Here is a 20767-nt window from a genome sequence, read left to right as displayed (position 1 = left end):
TCAGCTTCCATTTGTAGGCAAGAGTAAATTCTTGGACCTACCAGAGTGTTTTGGAGCTCATATTAGTAATGACACTATAGTCAAAACACATCACTTTCTATTAATACATTTTTGGATGCTACTTTTTTTTTAGTTCATTTTGGTTCTTTTTCTTTTTTTTTTTTTTTCAAAGCACATCTAGTAAGATAATTAATAAAATTAGAGTAAGGTCATTTTGTGCAGTGGGAGCAAAAACCTTTACTATATTATTATAAATTGCTGATTCACCACAACACAAAATGTACTGAAAACAGGTGAGAACCAGAAAGCATTAAGATGGTCTATAACTGGAATTAAACACTGTTTTTCAATTTATTTGGCATTGGAAGTAATCTCAGGCAGACTTGGGTTGGCGTCTAAGTGTAGGTTGAACAAGATTCTCCAAAGGAAGCATTTCCGCCACCTAGAACACACAGAACACTGCACCAGGCAGCACTTAGCCATGAAATGAATCAGTCACGATAAGCCTGCACAAATATTGACTTGAAGTTACAGACTTGTTGATGCCTTATGGCAAAGGTACAGAAGGGGCAGAAACGTGACAACTCTGCTTCCACATCATGTTGCCATAGCTTCTACCTGCCTCATCATCCTTCTGGTGTCTCCTGGGTACGGCATACTTTCTTCCACTGCCCTTCTCTAATGCTTTTATCCCCTCTCACGCCACAACTAACTGCTACAGAGATGCTGCAGATGAACAGTCTACAAGCATTAAGATGTTGACTATTTGGAAGCAAAGGCATTCCTGTGAAAACTGCAGTTCCATAATGTCTGGCAGAGAAAATGATGAACACTGTCAGCTATAATTGGTAACTACGTGCACTTCCTTTGCAAAGAAGAAAGGAAAAGACAGTCCAAGTTATGGAAACTAGATTAGAACCAAAATCACGGAGATAATCTCAAATGCTGTTATTTAAGAGTAAATTTCCACTACAGTAACTAAACAAGTACATCTTTGTTGGAGAAGGTAGTAAAACAGAACCCTCATAACTCCTGCTGTAATCTAAATTCAAGTGGCTCCTCCTAAATCTCAATGTCTCCAAAATCCAGAAACGCACAGATGCACAAGAGCTGACCTGAGGATTGGTTTATCCTTGGGATTGGGCACCAGAGGAGAAACAAACCAACAAGAAACCGTGAGATTCAGAATAGCACTAGTTTGGCTTCCCCACACCTGGTGGAAAGCAGGGAAATGCACAGGATCCAGTTCTGACCAGTCATTAGATTTAATCAGCAGAACTGCTTTTCCAGAGAGCCCTTGCAGGTCTCTAAAGCTATATCCAATTAAGCCAGGATCACGCATAACATCAAAGAGGAAAATCACATGCTAGTAAAGGGCATGCTGAGCAGTTACTCATTAACTAGAACATTCCCGTGGCAGAAGTTTTGTAAACACTTTGAGAAACTGGGTTTCCATGCCTAACAGATATCCAGAAACCTTATGAAAAACATCACAATGCTATATGCAAAATCTGCATATGTCTTCTCAAGAGTTGTGGAAGCACTGTGGTTATTTTTCATGGTACATAGCCACAGTTGAAGTATGGCTTTAACATCTGAGAATGTTACTAGTCAATTATTTCCTCAGCTAACTGAACACAGGCAGGGATCACATATAAAGTCCATGGACTTCTGATTCTGGAGGAAAAAAGAATAAAAATCTAGGTGGCCATTCTGCCACCTTGCTCCCTAAGTGATGCCTTGAAATAAGGAATACCTCAAAAAAGCCCACTTGCCACTCTAGATTGATGACAGTGCACGCATTCAGCGAGTCAGAAGGTTTCAGACAGCAAAAGGCACTGAAGGCTGTTTTCATAGATGGCCCACACCTGTACATATGCACCAAAGGATCAAGGGAGCCTGGTGCTTCCAAAACAAGTTTTGGTTTCTTGGGCTGTACTGATCAGAAGGGGTCAGTTAAGGTTAAACTTATCTCAGCTTAGAATCTGGATGCAAATTTTAAACAGCTCTTAATTCTTCATCAGTAATTCATTGACAGAAAGTAACAGATCAGTTGAATGGCTTTCAACAGTGGGGCTGGGAACAAAGACCTGGAATAACACAAAGAAGTGGCTGTCATGGCCACAAAACACCTAATAAGGAGTTTTTAATTATTATTTCCCATCAGCTTTCTGCTCAGATGTTCCCCAGCAGTAAGTGCTGTTTTGAGTGGATCAAAGACAGGAAGTGTTTTCTTCTTCTCTACAGAATTTCTGAACATACGGGAGAGGAAAAACCCCACCAAAACCAGTGGTAGCAGAATTTTGTTCCTGCCTGAATAATTCTCTTCAAGACTTCTCCCAAGCCCACAGTCAGTGTGATGCTGGCAGTAGAGAAGGTAAGATAAACTCCCACCCTGGAGTTTAGAACATCTGCACACCCCAATAACCTGCTCGCAAAAACAACTCTGACATAACTGCAGAATTAGATACATGAAAGGAAAGGAGACAATCTTGAAAACATCACCAGGAACCTGTCACAGTTGATCACATCAGAGCCTGCACTATTTCTCTGGCCACATCCAATGCCATCTCATTCTCCACAACTCTGCTTTACCAAATTCACCATATTATTGAATGTTCTCATCATTGCATGCCTCCTCAGACACTGCTTTCTCCAATGACAATGTATGTTCTCTATGGAAGTGCCTGTGGTGGTACTTAAACAGAGAGCATCTGCTTCAAGCCAGAGTCTAAAGATGTTTGGCTCTGTCTCTGTTCAGATGCTGCCCTCTCAGCTTCGACTTTTCCTACAACATGACTCCGAAACCCCAGAAGTCTGGCATCTGATTTTTAGGTGCCAATCACAGTGGAACTTTGATCTGGATTTCCAGGAAGGGCTCTGTACCTGGTACCATTGGTGAAGATGATGTCATGATTCTCTTGTACTTCTTCCCATGACTAGCCAGCGGTTTTCTCTGCTAATTATATTTTCTGCATCATGTTGCACAGCTTTGATCTAATTGATCTGCTTTATGCAATTATGGATTAGGTTTACAGAAGGCTAGCTTTGCCTTTTTTTATACTTAGGTATACAATCCTCAAATGAAGTTGCAATAATTCATTAAATCAACTAATAAGACAAATGTAGTTAACCTAATGTGCCAGTGCCACCACAGTAAGGGCTTGACTGAATCCAGTTAATGTCCGTCTTTCTGTTGACTTCAGTGGGACATGGACCAAGTTAAATACATGCCCCAGCATTCTGCAGCTCTGACCTAAGGGCCTTGACAGAAAATAAGAAAGCAACCAGAACAAATTTTACATAGAGGAAAGCAAATTGGCAGCATCACCTCCATCACTCTGTCCTCTGCCTCAAGTGCTGCTGCTTCACTTGGGAGTTTTAGACTGGAGAGTTTCTGTATCAGAACATACGGAGGAAGAATCAACAGCTGAAGCTCTTCTTGGAGCAGCTAAGGCTGTACACAGGCACAAAGGCAGCTGTCTGCAAAATTATCAGTTAATCCTTTATTCAACTTCCAAACATTTCTCAAGACAGTTAACGGGTATAAAAGGGACACAGGCAGCTCTAATTCACACCGACACCTTGAAATGCAAGACACATCCACATCCTCCTGGCCAGCCTCCAGCAGGACTGAACTCCAGCAGCCACGGGCCTTGGGGAGGGGGGTACAGGGGGCAAACAGCTCCCAGTGCTACCTCAGCTGCCGGTGATAGCTGATCTCTGCAGCAGTTCTGCAGTGAGCCCCTCGCTGGCTGTGATCCTTCCTTCCAAGACATCGCCCCTGACTGCCTGCTCGCCAACCCTCGAAAGCAATGATGTCACTACACTGCTGCTGAGCCTTGGAGCAAGGAGCTGCTTGGTCTTGCAAAAGGGCAAATGGCAGCAAGAAGGAACAGCTGAGGAAGGATCAGCAGAAGAAGGTGACAGAATTTGTATAATTTGTATATATTATTTGTATCATTTTTAAAAGAATTTCTTGCGCTTCAGAAAAACGTGACAATTTAGCCCTTTCACTTGTATTGCTCAGTCCAGCAGAGCTTTTAAAACAGCATTAATATCCATCCTCTTTTCCCCCACACTAAGTTTTTGTCCTTGTCAGTGGAAACAGTTTCTCCCCACCCACCCCAAGCGCCCGGGCGCATCTTACTATCACTGGTAGTATCTCTGTCTCAGACATGTGCTTCCCTTCCAGTGCTTTCGGCTGACACATTATTACATCCACCCTCCCTTTTTGCCCTGTTACCCCGCGTTTTTCCATGCTCTGCTTCAACAGGAGTATGTGCACTGCAAAACAAAACTGGCTATAAAGCTCTCTATGCAGCAGGTGAAAAGGCAAATGCAGGCTGCAGGGCAGCACTATGAGTGGCAATGCAGCCCTTGCACCAGGACAGGGCATTGTAGAGCTACACTTCATTCCACCAGAAACCTCTGAAATCAAGGACTCAAGCTTCTGCACAGATAAACATTTATCACCTTGCTTTGCTCCCTCTCTTCTCCCTCCCTCCTCCCACATAGACAAAATGCAAATAGAAACTCTTTTTCCCGATGTTCTGCCAAACAGGCAACTCAGAGCATCACAGGTCTAACTGCCTCAGTGTTCTCACTCAATTCTGCTCAGAGGCACTGCAATAATCTTGTCTCATTCCACCTCATTCCTGCATTCACGGGCTATCATGGAGAGGAGACAGTATCCGCTTGCCAGCTACAAACAAATGAACAAAGGAGTAAATAAATCATTCGTGGAATGTTGGCATCTGCATTGTTTAATGCCTTTTGTTTCGGTGTTCTCATCTGCCCCTGCACACAGAGCCCCCCTGACTTCTCAGAAGCCTCAGCTTCACCAGCATAGCAGAACAAGCGACAGAACAGACCTACCTTTGCGGAAACTAAAGCACCGCTTAATTCTCCTGTAAGTAGTTTTAGGAATGAAGGGAGCTGCTGCTAAGGCACCTGGGCTGCGGACTCCAGCATTTCTGTCTTCAGGCATCATACAGGCCAGAGCCCCCACGTCCTTCCAAAGCTCTCCTTTACCAGCAGCATCCAGACAGAACACCACGATTACTCATCATTACCGACTGCTGAGGAGTTTTTATAATAGTGTATTTTCCTCTGGAGCTAGGAGATTCGTGGTCTTCTAGATCTTGGGTAGGGCTTGAAACGATTTTGATGTTCTCTTCCCTGCTTCAGTTTTGCTTTGGGGAACAATTTCCTTCCATCTATTTCCTTTCCTTTCTTTTATTTCCTGCAGTGAGACAACTGCCTGTTATGCAATGTCACAACAAAAGAGTTTCAGCAAAAAGATGTATCTTCCAGTCAAAGAGAAGTGCCTGCACAGACGGAGGGGGAGAAAGACCTCTTCCTCCCGGCTGGAACAGGAGGCTGAGTGGCAGAGACTAATTCCACAGCAAAAGCTCAGCACTGTGCGGTGTGCAAGGGGAAAGAGAAGAACAATACCAAAAAGGCCACGGAAGGATCCTTCAGGATACAACACTCCTCGCTGGCACCCTTTATTTATGCAACCGAGAAGCATAAATAATAGTCCCTTCTCCCGAAAGGCTCTTTGTCCATAGCAGATTCCTCTCAAAAGTCCTTTTATACGGCCAGCTCCTCCTGTGACGCTCTCATGGGCTTCTCGCTTGTTTTATTGCCTTCCAACTACCAGGAGCCCTCCCGGGAGCGGCGCGTCAGATGCGGCAGCGGCGCATCCCTGCGGGCAGGATCCCGGGAGCTGCTGAGGAGCCCGTGCCTGCAGCGGGGATGCTCTGGAGGCTTGCCGGCCCCACGGCAGGGCTGGCAGCAGGGCTGGCAGCGGGGCTGTGCTGCTCCCCGCCTGCGTGCAGCAGCCGCAGCGCAGGTTTGTGTCTCCTCGGGTGACTTTGAGTTGACTTCAGGCGCCTGTCATGTGCGGCGGCTGGGAAAGCGAGCAGGCTGTGCCTGGCTCCTGCAGGAGGTGCCAGACCTTACACTGCTACCCCTGCTAAAATGCTCATGGCTCCTTCTTCTCGCCTCCTCCCTCCCCCCCTCTTAGTCGCAGGCTCTGTAAAAAATTGCCTTTTTAATCTAATCAGGAAGGGAATTTCATGTGCAAACAGGCATTGCATGCCCTGCCTCATTTACATTTCTTTTCCCTTTCGGATTTTTCTTTCTACAGTCACCTTAATCTTCTGGTGCAAAAAACAACCTGTTTCTGATGAGTTTAGCAAATTCCCACCTGCCCCCCCCCCCCCCCCCCTTCTCTTTCTCTTTCTAGCACAGGTTAACAAATAAGAATTTAATGATAAGGTTAATTATTTACAGAGCTCCTCGCTCTTGTACCAGGACCCCTCTCCCACTGCCAGACAAACTTTAAATATTAGAGCCTCAGCAAAGCTTGTACATATCCGCTGCACGCACACGCACACAGAGCTTACTTACAATGCTTAAAAGAACCAGAAAATTCACATGTTATTCGAAGTGGCACTTGACTTGTGTCACACCAGGTTATTGTGGCTTACCATTAAGTACTGAAATTCAGGAAGCTGATATCAAACCAGTGTTTTGATTAATTAGCTGTCTGAAATAATTTTGTGTTGCAAGTAATTACTTGTTACTGGCTAGTCATCATCATGTGATTGCAACTTTTCTGTATCTTTTTTACAGCTATTATAATATGTAAAACCATTTTTAACTTCAGCAGCTACAGATCGTAAGATCTTCATCTACAGATGACTTAAGACGTCTTAAGTCAGAAGTGCCTGTCTTAAGAAGAGTCAGATTTCTGCAGCAGCTGTAGCAACATCCATGCAGCAAAGGATATTAAAAACACAAGCATGTCTGGTCATTCATAACTAGAGAACAGTTAACAGGATTTATTTGTACTTGTTAAGATGGCCCTGACTATCAAGAAGTTAATAAAATGGGGGACATTTTGGAAACTCAGTTCTTAACGGTGACACATCCCATGATACTGCCTTTGCCTTATTATCATAAATGCCTATGTTCTCCTTGAACACTACACCCTCAATTATGTTCCAGCTATTTTTTGTGTTTTCCAGAGAGTTAACTATTTGCTTCCCAATACAAACAATCCTGAATCAGTCTACTTGCTCAAGAAACCCAAAAAGAAAAATAAGAACATACTTCTAAGTGTTTTAACTGCAAATGAATTGAAAAGGTAATACAAAGATCACACCCCTCTAGTTTTATGCAAATCAGCAAGCAAAATCCTCAGCGAGGTGCTTCCCGCAGTAACTGGCGTTAAACATTCCTACAACAATGACGGTATCCTGAGAATTTTCTTGGTGGCTGGAAGGATTCCCAGCTGCAAATCAGAAATAGCTCTTGCCCTATAAAAGCAAATGAGGAGCTGGTGAAGAAAGCACAGGGTCAGGACTTGAGAGATTTGGTTTCTATTTGTAACCCTCTGTTCATTGACTTGGGCTAGAATTTAGTTTCACCTAATCGCAGCTCTCTGCCTGTGACACAGAGAGACACCTCCACTTGCAGAAGAACAGCAAGGCTGCCTTTCCTTATTATCTGCCACAGAAAGATACTGTGGTGCAGGAAGCCAAGCGCAAAAATCCACAGATACTCTTTGAAAAATCCACTTCTGCTAAGCCTCCAAATTTGTTACTGCCACAGCAGCTTAGGCTGCTACTGGACTGGAGTAGGAGAATGCTCAGGAGCTCAACACAAGGCCTACTTTGAGAAAGCTGGGGATGGGTAATCTTTGTGCTATATAACAAGCCAGGTTTCTTACCTAGCCTAATTAGAGAAGACTGTGATGCTCTTAACTTCCCTTTCCCAAACCAACTCCATATACCTGTAGCAGTTCATGTGTTTGAAGACAAGACTTTCACTTTGTGAGTTTTGGGATTTTTTGGTATGTTTTTTCTTTTTTTTTAAAGGATTTTAAGACCTACATTCCCAGATTCAGGACTGTGCCATCTTATTTAACATAAAGGGCCAGATACCAGTGACATGACTGCTTTGCACCATCTTTTCAAGGCACATTTCCTCAGGAGAAGCCAAGGAGAAGGAAGTCATGTTTCAGAGATGCCAGGCAGGCCCTAGCTGACCAAGTCCCTCAGTGGAGCCCACCAGTGAGGTCAAAGTCCTCTCCTAAATGCTATGTAACCTGAATAAAGCACAAAGGAAGATGAGTGGTTTTCAAGAAAAGTTTTCTTTAAAATTTCCATTAGTCTCTCCCTCCTCCTCTGTTCTACCCAGCAGCTAAGAGAAAGAAGTCAGCAATAAGAGTTTTCAGTGATAACTGCACCTCTTGATCATAAAATAGCACAGACAATCCTGATCTGACTTTTTTCCAGCAACTTGCAGACAAGAATAATCATGTGCTGCAATACAGGTGGTCTTCCACTGTAGGAAAATATTTCTGTCCTCAGACATAGAGATTTGAAAGCTCCAAGGAACAGACTGACATTAATACACAGACATTTTGTGCAAGTGTATCAGTCATACTTGTATTATAATATAGATATTATCACCAGAATAGTAGTGATGAAAATTACAATAATTTGCAGCCCATTGGACATAAGAGAGCTTTTTAAAAAGACAACTAGACTCCCAATGATAAATTTTAGTACAGTACTACTGAAATCATTGGAGATGCCAATCAAATTCCCACACTGTTAGTTGCTAATATTCTGAGGCACAGCTTTATATAATGCTATTACTGCTCTTAACTGTCACTGGCAGGAGAACTGCTGACAGCTTTTCAAACAGGCATTTAAGAAACACCATGGATGGTTTTTCAGCTGGTGACCAAAGGAATTACCTTGCCTCTCCCTTCAGGAAAGCTGATTTCATACAAGACCAATCTTCTGTGAAAACTTCCCCTGACGCTATCATGCGCTATCCTCATCAAGGGAAGTGGTTCCAGACAGTTCAAAGTCTTTTAATTGAGCCCTCTGCATGGAAACATGTTTACTCCACTTTTCTGGAAAGATCTAGACCATTCTCCTCTTTACTTCAAAACTCTGTCTGTGACTCAGAGATAACAGAAGAACGCCTGTGAGTCTTTTCTCAAGAGTGTATCTGTGAGCACTGCATGTTCCCTCAGTGACTCACCTCCTCCAAACGGTGCCCATATAACCCTGCGGATGGATTTCACCCAATCCTCCATGTCATTCTGCGTGCTCGCCATGAGTAGGTACGTCTCATGATTAGCTGTCATCCGCTCTCGGTCTCCTCCTGCAAGACAAGATAATTGCACTTAGAAACCCTTTTGCTTCTGTGCCCAGCCAAGCTCCTGCCAGTCTGACTGCTGGAAGCACCAGCAGCGGCTCCATAGCTTGCAGACATGGATACTGTGCAGTGCAGCGCTTGCTGTCAGACATGGCATGAAAAGAAGGTCCTGTAAGTACATTCCCCATGAGACAGTGAGAAGCTGTCATGCTTCCAAAAGGAAATGAGAGGATAAATGTCATCAGTAAACAAAAACAGCCCCATGCTGTTCCAAGAACCACAGGGGCCTGCACTAATCTGTAACTTGATACATGCACTGGAAATTTTGCAGCAGTTACTGTACCACAATGGAGAGAATAAATGCAGAGACTGATAATGATGCTTTGAACAAGTGGGGATGACTCCATTCTTATTTTCAGGAACGCACTGCGCCACATGCAGGGCAGTAATACTTGATACACCCAAGTGTTGCTGTGACTCTCTAAGGAGAAGGCAGATGACATGGTACAACCCACTGCCTTGTTTGGGTCTGATGAGGATTAGATTAAAAGGGAACACACTGCCTTCCCATCCTTTCTTTAAAGGATGGGCCCACACTAAGAAGGTCAAAACCAGAACTTGGCTTGACACAGCTCCATGTTTGCAGACTTGTACAGTTTCATCTTCATTCTAAAAGGTACCAAAGGTACCAGAAGGTTACTGCAAGGGCACTGGGGATTCAAACCACCTTTTCCAGCACTGCAGAATGCCAAACCCAGAAAATGAGTGGCATTTTGACGCCCTTTCACTGAGCCAAGGGCATACACAAGTACTTCACACACAAATGCAATGCACCTAGAAATCCTGTCAGTCCTGCATTCACATCTTTCCAGCTTCTTATATTCCCATTTTTTATCCTAGGGATATCTAAAGTACTTCTGCTCAGTATAGCAGGAATACTGCTCCTGGAAGAGTGCCATGCTTAGTGCTGGGCATTGAAACAGCTAGGTTTCTAAAGAGAAATTTATTAAGGACTAGAAAATCCTGGCACAAGTATTCTGAATTAATCTACTCCTGTAGACCACACCTTACAGAAGTAGGACACACAACTGTAAAAGGCACTTAACTGAAATTTGGTGAATGCAAAAGCCAGACAATGGCAGATTCTACTGCAAAATTTATTATTAAGGATTGCATCATTATTCAAAATTTAAATTTTAATTTGGAGGTAAACAGAGATTCCGGTTTTCTACAGACAAAGCTCAGCCATTCGTACACCCCATGTCCCCCAAAAAGGTATTGAAACAAATGATGCAACAACCTGAACTACAGTACATTTCAGACCATATCACAGTTTGAAAGTCTAAAGAATACTTTTTTCTTCCTAAGATATAGTAAGGATGAACCTATGTTGTGTCACAGAATACTAGAGAAACATCAAGATTAGTTTTCTATTTTTTTTCTAAAATCTTTTCAGTGACTTGCCCAAGATCAGTACAAAACATGGGTCTTAATTCTGTGTCATGTTCCATTCTTTTTACCATGGAGAATAAAGGTATAGAGACAGGGAAGCATCAAAATCCCAGACATTATCACTCCTCATCAACCCTGTCCCAAAGAAAACACAGACAGGCCCTGGCAATTTCCTCCCCATTTTTACCTTTTACATAGCCATTTTGACCAAAACAAGGACAGATCTCTCATTCAAGGACAAAAAGGAGACGTGATACCCTCCTCAGTTTACTTCAACAGGCCTAATTTACATACTGTCTACAGTTCTCACCCTAGAAAGACCAAAAAATAAGGACAGTAGCATAAAACCTCAATGTAGTCTCACACCTATTAAATATTACAGTAATAAATACAGTATAGAGAAAAATAATGCACCACAATTGAGTTCTTTCTGTGGCTTATAAAACCTGAAAAAATTATTTATCTTATCATGTTGCACTGTAGCTCCTTTTCATTTCAGTGGACTAGGATCCTGCAAGGTGCAACACAAAAAAAACCTAAAACCATGCATAAACATAATATATATCAGATCCAGGACTAAAAAAAAAAAGTGGCGACTTGATTTTTTCACTAAAGAGACAACAAAAAATACAACATGTGATGGTCCTCCCAGGTGCTGCCAGATTGATCCATATTTTTTTAAAAGCCTGCATATTTAAATGAAACAGATTATGCAATATTTGCCTAGCAGATGATGCAGTATTTACCAAGTTATCATGTTATGACAAATTGGAGGGTGTTCTCCAGATAGAGTGGATTAATCCCAGAAGTCTAGCCAGTTTATTTACAGTGTGAATTCCAAAGCAGTACTTTAGCTCAGGTAAAACACCCAGTGAGCCAATACACAATCAGCCTGATTTTGCAGAGAAGGAAAGCATAATGTTTGGTTACATTACCTTGTTATGAGAAAGTGAAGCTTTCCTAACAGAAAGAGCTTCATCATTTTACAGCAATTTTGGATCTACTTTGTAATTCATATCCCTTTCTTTCACAACACAATATTTGATCTTGCACAGTTTTCCTACTTGTGTGTTAATGTAGGTATTATTCATTAACTAAAGCCTCATTAAAATATTTTTTTGGGACACAATAGCACTTGGATTTGTGTTTTACCACAAATATTATCTTTATGAGACTATATTTTAAATGCAAAATTTACAAGATGAGACAAGAAGAAATGAAGTCATCACAGGTAAGAAATATCAGAAAAACAAAATTAGAATTAGGACCTTTTGAATCTTCAGCAGATCTGCAGGACACATGTGAAATACATTGTCTGGAATATCTACTTCCACTCTTTTTTCCTTTTAAAACTTTTGTATTAAAAATATTAAAGATTACACTGAAGCATGAGTCGATCACAATCTCCAAAAATCAAACATCTATTCATACCACAGATAGCAGCACTAAGAACATCAACTTGAAAATGCTGCTCAGCATGAAGTCACATTGCAGATGTGAATCCATTCTCTTTCCTGTGTGCAAACCATAACCTATTTTACCTATATTGTTTTCTAGCTTCAGATTATGCCTTCTCAAATTTCCATGCCTGCGTCCGCAGACCAAGAAATGCCTAAACCTGTGTGATGTGGCCTGGTTGTGAACAGCCAACTCAAGAGGCTGGAATACAAACTCCACTTTTTTCCCCATCTTTTTCCCTTTTTTACTTTGCAGGTGTCACAGGAGCTGGAAGGAACAGAACCCAGACCACATGACCAAAGAAGCTGACTCTGGCATGTTTGAGATGAAAAGCTGCTGTTTGTACAACTGATATGTATATCCCGTACATTCCAGGCTCTGGAAACGGCCAAAAGTAATTGGATCTACACTGTTTGGAGTCAAAGAACTACAATGTACCATCACATAATGTTACTCCTGTAGCCCTAACCAGACTGTAATCCGCTTTATTTTCTTGGCAGCAGCAGAAATGAACTCTTATTTATTGAAGGAATCTATCCGTAACACCCATACAAGGTGTCCAGTGCTCTGTCCTGCCTGCTCAGGGGCTCGGTGACACAGAGACTGATGCTGCTGGTACCCCCAGTACCAGCAAGGGATTTTAAGAACTCTTGCCAGCATCCAGAAAGAAAAAACAAAAAAACTTACAAACTACAATTAAAATACAGAGAGGCTGATTCCTGCAGGAATCCACTCTACAGGGGAAAATGGCATTCAGTCCTGAAAGGTGTTTTTACTACTCTGCAGACTCTTCCTGTCTAAGCCAACACCTTTCCTTTACCTGGATGTACCCAGGCTGAACTCTGCATGAAATATTGCCTTTGTCCTTTTAAAAGTATCTTGGATTTCCTGCAAGCAGTGGTTCCAGCATTTCTTGAGAATGGAATGTGAAAGGATTAAATTCATACCAACTGTTTAAGAGAGAATTTTCTCCCAGGAGGAACATCAAAAAACTAGGATTAATCCGATTTTTCTGAGCTGAGAACGTTATGCCCAACCTCACAAGAACATTCACATTCTAAACAAAAAAAACAAAACTAAACAAACAACAAGAAAAAAAAAATTAAAATTTGGGACCAATTTCAAAGTGAAACAGTTTCCTACCCCCTTGTGCATTTCTCTTAGCCACAGTTTCTGAAATCCATACTCTCTTCAGCTTGGGAACTGAATGAATATGAAAGGCAGACTGGCCTTACAATATAACTCACTAGGTTTTCCTTAGAAACATCTCCCCCTGCTTGGATGCTCCATATTTGTTTGTGGGAAAACACTAAATAGTAAAATTTTAGCCTTCTGGTGTTTCAGATGAATACACTAAATGCACCTCCATATAGTACTCAAACAGAAACTCCTGGCTACTCAGCACCTCACAGCACACTTCTCTGTTCAGGGGGATGATAAGACTGTGTGACTTATCATTCCTGATCAGGACTCCAGTTAGTATTTCTTCACAAGCAAAACACCAATAAATAAAATTCACAGCTCTTCCACTACACTTTGCATTCTTAAATCTTCCCCATTGGTACAAATGAACTGTACACTAATTGACAAACTTACTCTGTGTCTCTAGAAAAACCCACCTGGATTTTCTTCATCAACTTTCATTTTAAAGCATTTGTATTCAAACATTTTAATCTGAAGCAGAAATCATCTCAGCAAATTGTGGAGACAGAATATCAGAGAACGAGATTAATAACTTTTTTCCTAATTAAACTCCTTGTATAATTAAAACCCAGAAATTTTGCTTACCCAGCCTTGATAGTAAAACAGTATTAGGCACTGCTGCTTTAAGTACAGGTCTGACATAACACACTGATGTGCTACAATTCAAATCCGTATGTCTGTCTTCCTTATACCAAAGCAGGAAACTATGGGATCCATCCATCCTCAAGTGAGACAAGGAACTCCATCATAGCTGTTAAACTTAATGATAAGTTCCAAAAGAACCCAACTTTAATGAAATGTAAGAACTATTCTACTGGTCACTCCCATTCATGAACCCTGCGCACTTTGAGTGTGATGAAAATCACACACGGCTTCTTTCAAGGATGATTCAGGTTCCTGCATTCAGCTGATATGGGACAATTTATCCTTCAAACTGCCATTGAACTGGTAGATGTTCTAAAATGGCTTTTTTTAGTCTAAAATAAAGTAAAATGTTTTATGTTAACCCCAGCTGGGACAGTGGAAAAACCTAACTGCAAAAAGCTTGGTCGGAGCTTAGGCTGAGCAAAGACAAACAAAGGAGCCAAGCTTCAAAATGGAATTGTATTTTAATGAGATTTTAATGTCTCGTTGCGTGCAGGATTCATTTAGAACTTTTCTTCATAGTGAGTGACAATCTGTGTTAAAGGCTGAGCAACTGCTGCATCTCACATGACCAATTTGAAAACCAAAAGAGACAAAGCTACTTGAAACTTGCTCTCTGTGTGTTTGGGGTTTTTTCCCTGTGTTTTTGTTTGTTTATTTATAATTCTAAAAAGTTTCTTTATTCTGCATATGCCTGGTAATTGGACCTATTCTTCCTGACTGTGTAAAACTTGACCAAGAGTTTACAGCTTCCCTCTTGGTTCATCTGAGAATGAAGAAAGGAGTGCATAGCCTAAGTTCAAGTCACTGCCCTCTCTTTCTTTACTACAAAAAAGGAAGTCTGGACAACCAAGTCCTTAACAATCATGCAAAAACTCCTGTCATGAGAAGAATACTACACAGTTGCATTACCTCTAAAGCCTTGATGACAGGTAATAGATTGGGTTGAGGGAGATCTACAGACTAAAATTCCAATTCCAATTTCCCAGGACTGCCCTGTTCTATGTGCTGTAATTGTTTGGCTCAAGGTTCCTTAGCCAAGGATCTAAGGGGCAGAGTCGTGGCTGGAGAAATACTTGTGCTTTAACTGACTGATGCCACCACCACTGAGAAATCTCAGCTTTGAAATACAGAGCTATCAAAATCACCATTTTTTGCTAGCAAACCACATCAAGTGCCATATTAAAGTTCTCTCTTCACAAAGAATTAATATATTTTCCTAGAAAGGGAATCAAGTAACTGTGAACAAAACAGTAATGAGGATACTGCTTTTTAAATACTTCAGTACATATATAATTTTCTCTTGCTTGTAACCAGCCAATCTTTTGCGTTAATAATCTGCAACAGCAGCGTTCTAAACTATGGGTATATTTTTTTGAAGGGGGCACATTAGGTTTTCAACATAAAAGCTGAAGCCTAATTTCAGTGCTAAGTGGCAAAAGATTGCTAACACAAGTAGATTCCCTGGTGGGCACTGTGCTCTAGGACAATTTCCCCACTTGCAGAATGTCTGGAAGACAGCAGGGCTTTTTCAACAGAATGAGCTGTTTTCATGAAGCACTGAACCAGCTGCTGTCGGATACCTGAAATCAGGCTCAGGAAATGAATTCCTCATGTGTAACACAATGAACACTCTGTACAGGTAGGTCTCTCCTGTGCTGCAGGGCTACAACCGCAGCACAGTCGGTCTGTAAGAGTAAATTTAGTGTTTTGCACAATAAAAGCATAGAAGCAGTGCCGTGTTTAAGCACTGTGCGTTTGCATAGCTGTAATTATTGCTTAAATACCTGAGCAAAGAACTGTGATGCTTGCTCATCAGCAGTTATAATTGTGTAAGAAGGAGATCATTAATGAGGAAAAGAGATGTGAATTCAAATCATCCACTGCACAATATGAGAGCTCTAATTTTTTCAGAGCCCTTTAATCTTTTCCAGCATGTCTCATTCTTCCCCCATACTTTGCTCTCCTTCCTTTATTCCTAATTTGAACTTCTGCTATGCTTCTAACAGATTTCACAGTCCTCCACGTTATCCTCAGCCACAGATCACCAATTGGTACCTATTTTATAGTCTGCTCCCCTTCCCTACCATTCCCTGTCTCTAAGATGTTGGTGCCAACAGAGTTTACTCTTTCTATCTTGCCCTTTTCCAGTGCCATTCTCACTTAAAAAAATCTCATATCTCTTCTTGCTCAGGGCATACCACACAGTGCAGTTTGTTTACGGGTTTTAATAGAAGTCCATCAATCAGTGTGGACCCCATCACACCTCTACACTTTACAGCCCCTGAGCACACACTGCCTCTTGCAATGGAATTTCATGTGGGCTTTTTTTTTTTTTTGGATAGAAAAATAGGAAAAGCATAAGTAAACAAAAACCCAGAGACTGGCCATAAGAAATCCATTCCTCTATATCCTCTATTACTACTAGGACTTGAGACATATAAAATATTGATTCAGTTAGAGAAAAAAAACCAAAACACTGCATGCTGCACTTCTCTATATAAAATGTACAGCACTGTTACAGTGCCCTATTTCCAAAACTTCAACCACAAAGAGCTTTCCTCTGAAATTCTGAGTTAAAGAAAGAAAAAATAAAGCAGAGCTTTGCCTAGTGCCACAAACTATTAAAAACCTACTGTGAGGCTTTTTTAGTTAAAACTTGTACACACAAAACCTATCAAATTGTCAGGGCTTGTTGCCTGGGGACAGGGACAAGAGAGATTTGCTTTCTGAGCAATAGCTTTGTTCCTATCAGACAGCAGAACTTGTTCGGGACCTCCTAGAATAAACAGCAGAGAAAGAATAACATGAGTTTTTCAATGACCTGGGAAGGGAGGAGTTTGAGGGTCACAATGTCAGACACATTAGTGGTAGTGCAAGAACTTGTGGACAACTTCACTGTTACCTGCTGTAACTAATTCATTCTAAGAGAAAAGCATAAATTCAAATTATTACAGCACCTTATTTTCTCTGCCCTACATGACACATATTGAAGATAAATTATTGACATTTGAGAGTAAGAACCTTCTTTGAAGTATCTCAAGTTAGACACCAAGATGACCATTATGTTATCTGAAATTTGGTTGACCTCCAAGCTGACTTTAGAGGAAGTCTCCGCAAACATTATCTCTGCTTCTAAGGAAAGAGGGGGGGAAAAGCCCCTTGCATTTGCTGGCGTAGTCACAGTCAAACATGTGAAAAATGCTTTAAAAGAATTTGACTGTTAGGACCCTGTTTTGGGAAAAAACAAGATCCTGGAGCTTTTGGTTCTGGGGAAATGACTGCCCTGTGCTACCAAATTCTTTATTTGCTCTTCAGCCTCTCATCATGAATTGCACTGAAGTGCAAACACTCAACCTGAAATGGATTTTTCTGAAAGGTCAGGTCCACAGCACATATTTGTATGGCATTTGATCTAGCAGGAAATTAAAACTTCTGATGATTTTAAGAAAGGATGGATCAATATGGAAGTCCTCAAGCATAAATTCACCCTAAGAGTGGCAGGACTTACCTATATATATATACACATTGGCATGTGAACTTCAGGCTGCAAAGCCAGCAGGTTAGGATGTCAGAGCAAGGTTGTCCTCAGAGACTAACAAGAACAACATTCAAAGCACATGCTCACTTCAGCTCTCAGCATTTACTCATTAAGCTCTCCAGCTCTCAGCATCCATTCATTAAGCTCTCCATTCCTCATGAATATGGAATGTCCTGAGCCTTCAGCAGATAAAAATTGAGATGCTCTTTTATCAGTCTAAACATGCTCTTGTCTGCACAACAAAAAGGTGGGGAATTAACTCAGTACAAAACAGCTAAATTAATGTGGTATTTCTTCAGAGAGACCAGCCAAAAAAAAACTTTCATCAAGAGAGAACCATCCAGTATCCCAGGACAGTGAACTGTGGCTAAGCCATAACTTGAGGTAGTCTTTAAAATTCTGTTTCATACAGTGGCCTACTCACAAGTAGAATGATCTGCCCCAAACACAGAAAACATTGCATGCCTTCTAATTTTACAGACTATCATTTTGTAATCAGACAAAAAAAGATAATGTCTTTCCAAGAAAAGCAGTTTCTCTTCTCCATCAGGAACTGACCTTACTCCTCCGTTCTTCTGGACATGGTGCTCTCCAGTCTGCACTGAGTTTAAATCTAAACACAGAAATACCTCATTTCTCCACACAGCAGCCAGTCCTTTTAGCTCATATCTGACTGCAAATTTGAACACAGATAAACAAAACCAAAACAAACTCTTTGTGGCATAGAAACAAAACCCAAAGGATGCAAATATCCTAAATGAGCAAATATATATTATGCATACATGTAATTTTATTGAAGCATCACTTATTTAATAATGCAAATTCATGTTTTAGCAGTTCAGTAAATAAATCAAGAATAAGTTATTCAATAAAGCATGTGGGCTAATTGACATATGCCAAAAACAATTACCTAATAGAGTGTTGAGTCTCAGCCTAAGACAACCTTGCTTATCTAAAGTAGCAGGAGATTTTAGTCATCAGTTCAGGACATTTTTTCCACAGCTCATCTAAAATCAACCATCTCCAGGAACACTGTGCCTCTTAGCACTATTTTGGGACATCAATTCAATATTGACTCACACAAAAGTGTGCTGCTTAATGAATTATCAGCTTAACTCTCCAGTCCTTTAGACATTTCAGTGCCTGAAATGTCATATTCAAGCACAGCTTTCCTGTGGAAAGCGCCATCAAACACCAGTTATCTGCTAAGGACAAACAGAACTCAGTATTCTGTACATCTCCATACCCTGCAATAGAGCAGGATGAACAGAAACCTCATTTCAGCCTTGTTCTGCTCCATTTATGACACAGACATGTCGATAATATGGTCTGCATTTCCACTCTCATCAATGAGCACAGAATGATCCCGGAGTGAATTTACTTCTAATCTGGGTACGTCTATACCTTTGCCTTGACAGCTGGAGCCCATATACCACAGAATGGCGTTTTCACACAAAAATCACTTGGGTGCCATTTCTGGCCGAGTGCACTAACAGGAAGTGCTTGCAAGGAGAAACCCAGTATATTTCGAAGTACTCTTTTTTAAAAGAGAAGTGAGTATCTACAAACCATTTTCTTGTTAAGAAGTATCAGTAAATCTATGAAGTAAACTGCAATTAAGCAGAAAAAGATGTTTGATTTTTCTGGTTGGAAAGAAACAAAAAGTTACAAAACATGGTATTTTGAAACAAAGACCACAACATAGTAAAGTCATGACTTCATGACAAACTTGAGAGGTTACCAGCAGGCATTTCTGATTTAAGTACACAATTATTGGCAAATTTCTGAGCATCAGTGAAGGGATTCCAAGTCTGATAACGGGAAAGGCAACAAAAAATCCATCACTGAAAACCTGGACAACAACAATGCATTAACCAACAAAGCCACACTCAGCAGACATTATTAGCTAATACTGAAGAGACAGCATCTATCTCCATATAATCACTGCCCACTCATGAAACACAGAGCCTTAAAAAGAGAAAGTTGTAAGCTGAGGATAAGGACCTAATGATGACATACAAATACCTACTACTGACAAAACAGAAGGCAGGAATTTAACTATCATCAGCACTCCCTTGAAAAGTTTACTGTTCATAACCACCATGTGCATTGTAAACTGAGGTGACTCTATAGAAGCTGCTACGACTTTCTGATGTCCTCACAGTACAACAGAAGAGCATGCTAATGTTAGCTAGGAGTTGGACAAAGAGATTTCACTGAAGTTTAGTAAGATTCTCTAGCTGCGTTAGAATCTACATAACTGTTGAATGCCAAATTATGGCAGATTCTTTAAAATTCTGCCTTATGCTTAGACTAACTTGAAACATTCAAAAGAAAGGTAATTCATTCACTGACAGGTTACCATTCACTGATAATGTTATTTCCATATGGAGGGTATGAAGTATTTTTTTGTTAAGTGTGCTGAACACAGACATAGCAAGCAACTGTCCCTAAACTATACAGCATATATGGCAGTAGATATTTTTATAAGAACAGGAACAAAAATAAACAAACATGTTAAGACAGAAGTCAGTAAGAGAGGAATATTTGCCAGGGAGATTACTACATGCATCACCAAGATTCATCACCTATTCAAAATACAGAGAGAACTGTACGATCTCCTTTCATGTTGTACATGAAAGCTGCCAAATCCTGAGTGATTTTTTTTGAAAAGTGATTCTGGTATCTTAGAAAGCCTCTCAGTATCAGTGGCACAGCTAGAACTGGTGAGGATCACAAAGTCTGGGTGAGAGCCAGCTCTTGTAATGTTTCCCACATTATGTCTTCTGACAGGGATACAGAATGACACTTGTCCAAGCTGAACTGCTGAGTCCCTCTGGAGTGTACCCAGGCACTCACCATGGGGGGAGAGGGAGGCTGCCCTCAAATACAGGGTGTTTTTAGGTGGCACAGCCCCTCTGGAGGCACAGCTGCACTCCCAAGGGCTGAGCAGAAATCCCAGGTAAGCCTGACACAGCACTTTATTTCTTCAAGTATTTTATGATACAGCCAGCAGCTGCCAGGCAAAGAACAGTTCCCCATCATACTGAAAGTAGAGTCGCTTCTCCCACATGCCGCAGAACCTCCTCAGACTTTGTGGTCCATCTATCAGACACAAAGCAATTAGCCCTCAGTTCAAAACCACTTTCCCTTTGCAGCTTCCTCTCAAAAAACAAAAACATTTAGTTTGCTGCTGTTTTATGCATTCACACAGAGCAAAATTCCAATTCTAATTCTACCCTGCCCAAAGGCAACAAGCGGCATACAGCAGCCTTAGTCTTT

The 20767-nt window shown here is 41.1% G+C and overlaps 1 protein-coding gene across 9 annotated transcripts in view; it reads right to left on the bottom strand.

Moving 5' to 3' along the window:
* ARHGAP24 (Rho GTPase activating protein 24) overlaps positions 1-20767 on the bottom strand; it is a 184909-nt gene that overhangs the window by 20809 nt on the left and 143333 nt on the right. For 8 of the 9 annotated variants that reach the window (XM_088056594.1, XM_088056595.1, XM_088056592.1 and 5 more), the window contains one exon: positions 9070-9192. In XM_088056594.1, coding sequence (XP_087912720.1) covers positions 9070-9192 — 123 coding nt within the window. Of the gene's footprint in view, positions 1-4878; positions 6008-9069; positions 9193-20767 lie in introns of those variants that run through there. The other variant, XM_005525611.3, reaches the window with a different exon arrangement.

This window comes from Pseudopodoces humilis, chromosome 6 (genome assembly GCF_049639895.1).
Source record: "Pseudopodoces humilis isolate 2021_Gansu_Grassland_sample_001 chromosome 6, ASM4963989v1, whole genome shotgun sequence".
Lineage (NCBI taxonomy): Eukaryota > Metazoa > Chordata > Aves > Passeriformes > Paridae > Pseudopodoces > Pseudopodoces humilis.
Note: the sequence above shows the minus strand (reverse complement) of the source record. Positions and strands in the feature narration are given on the sequence as shown.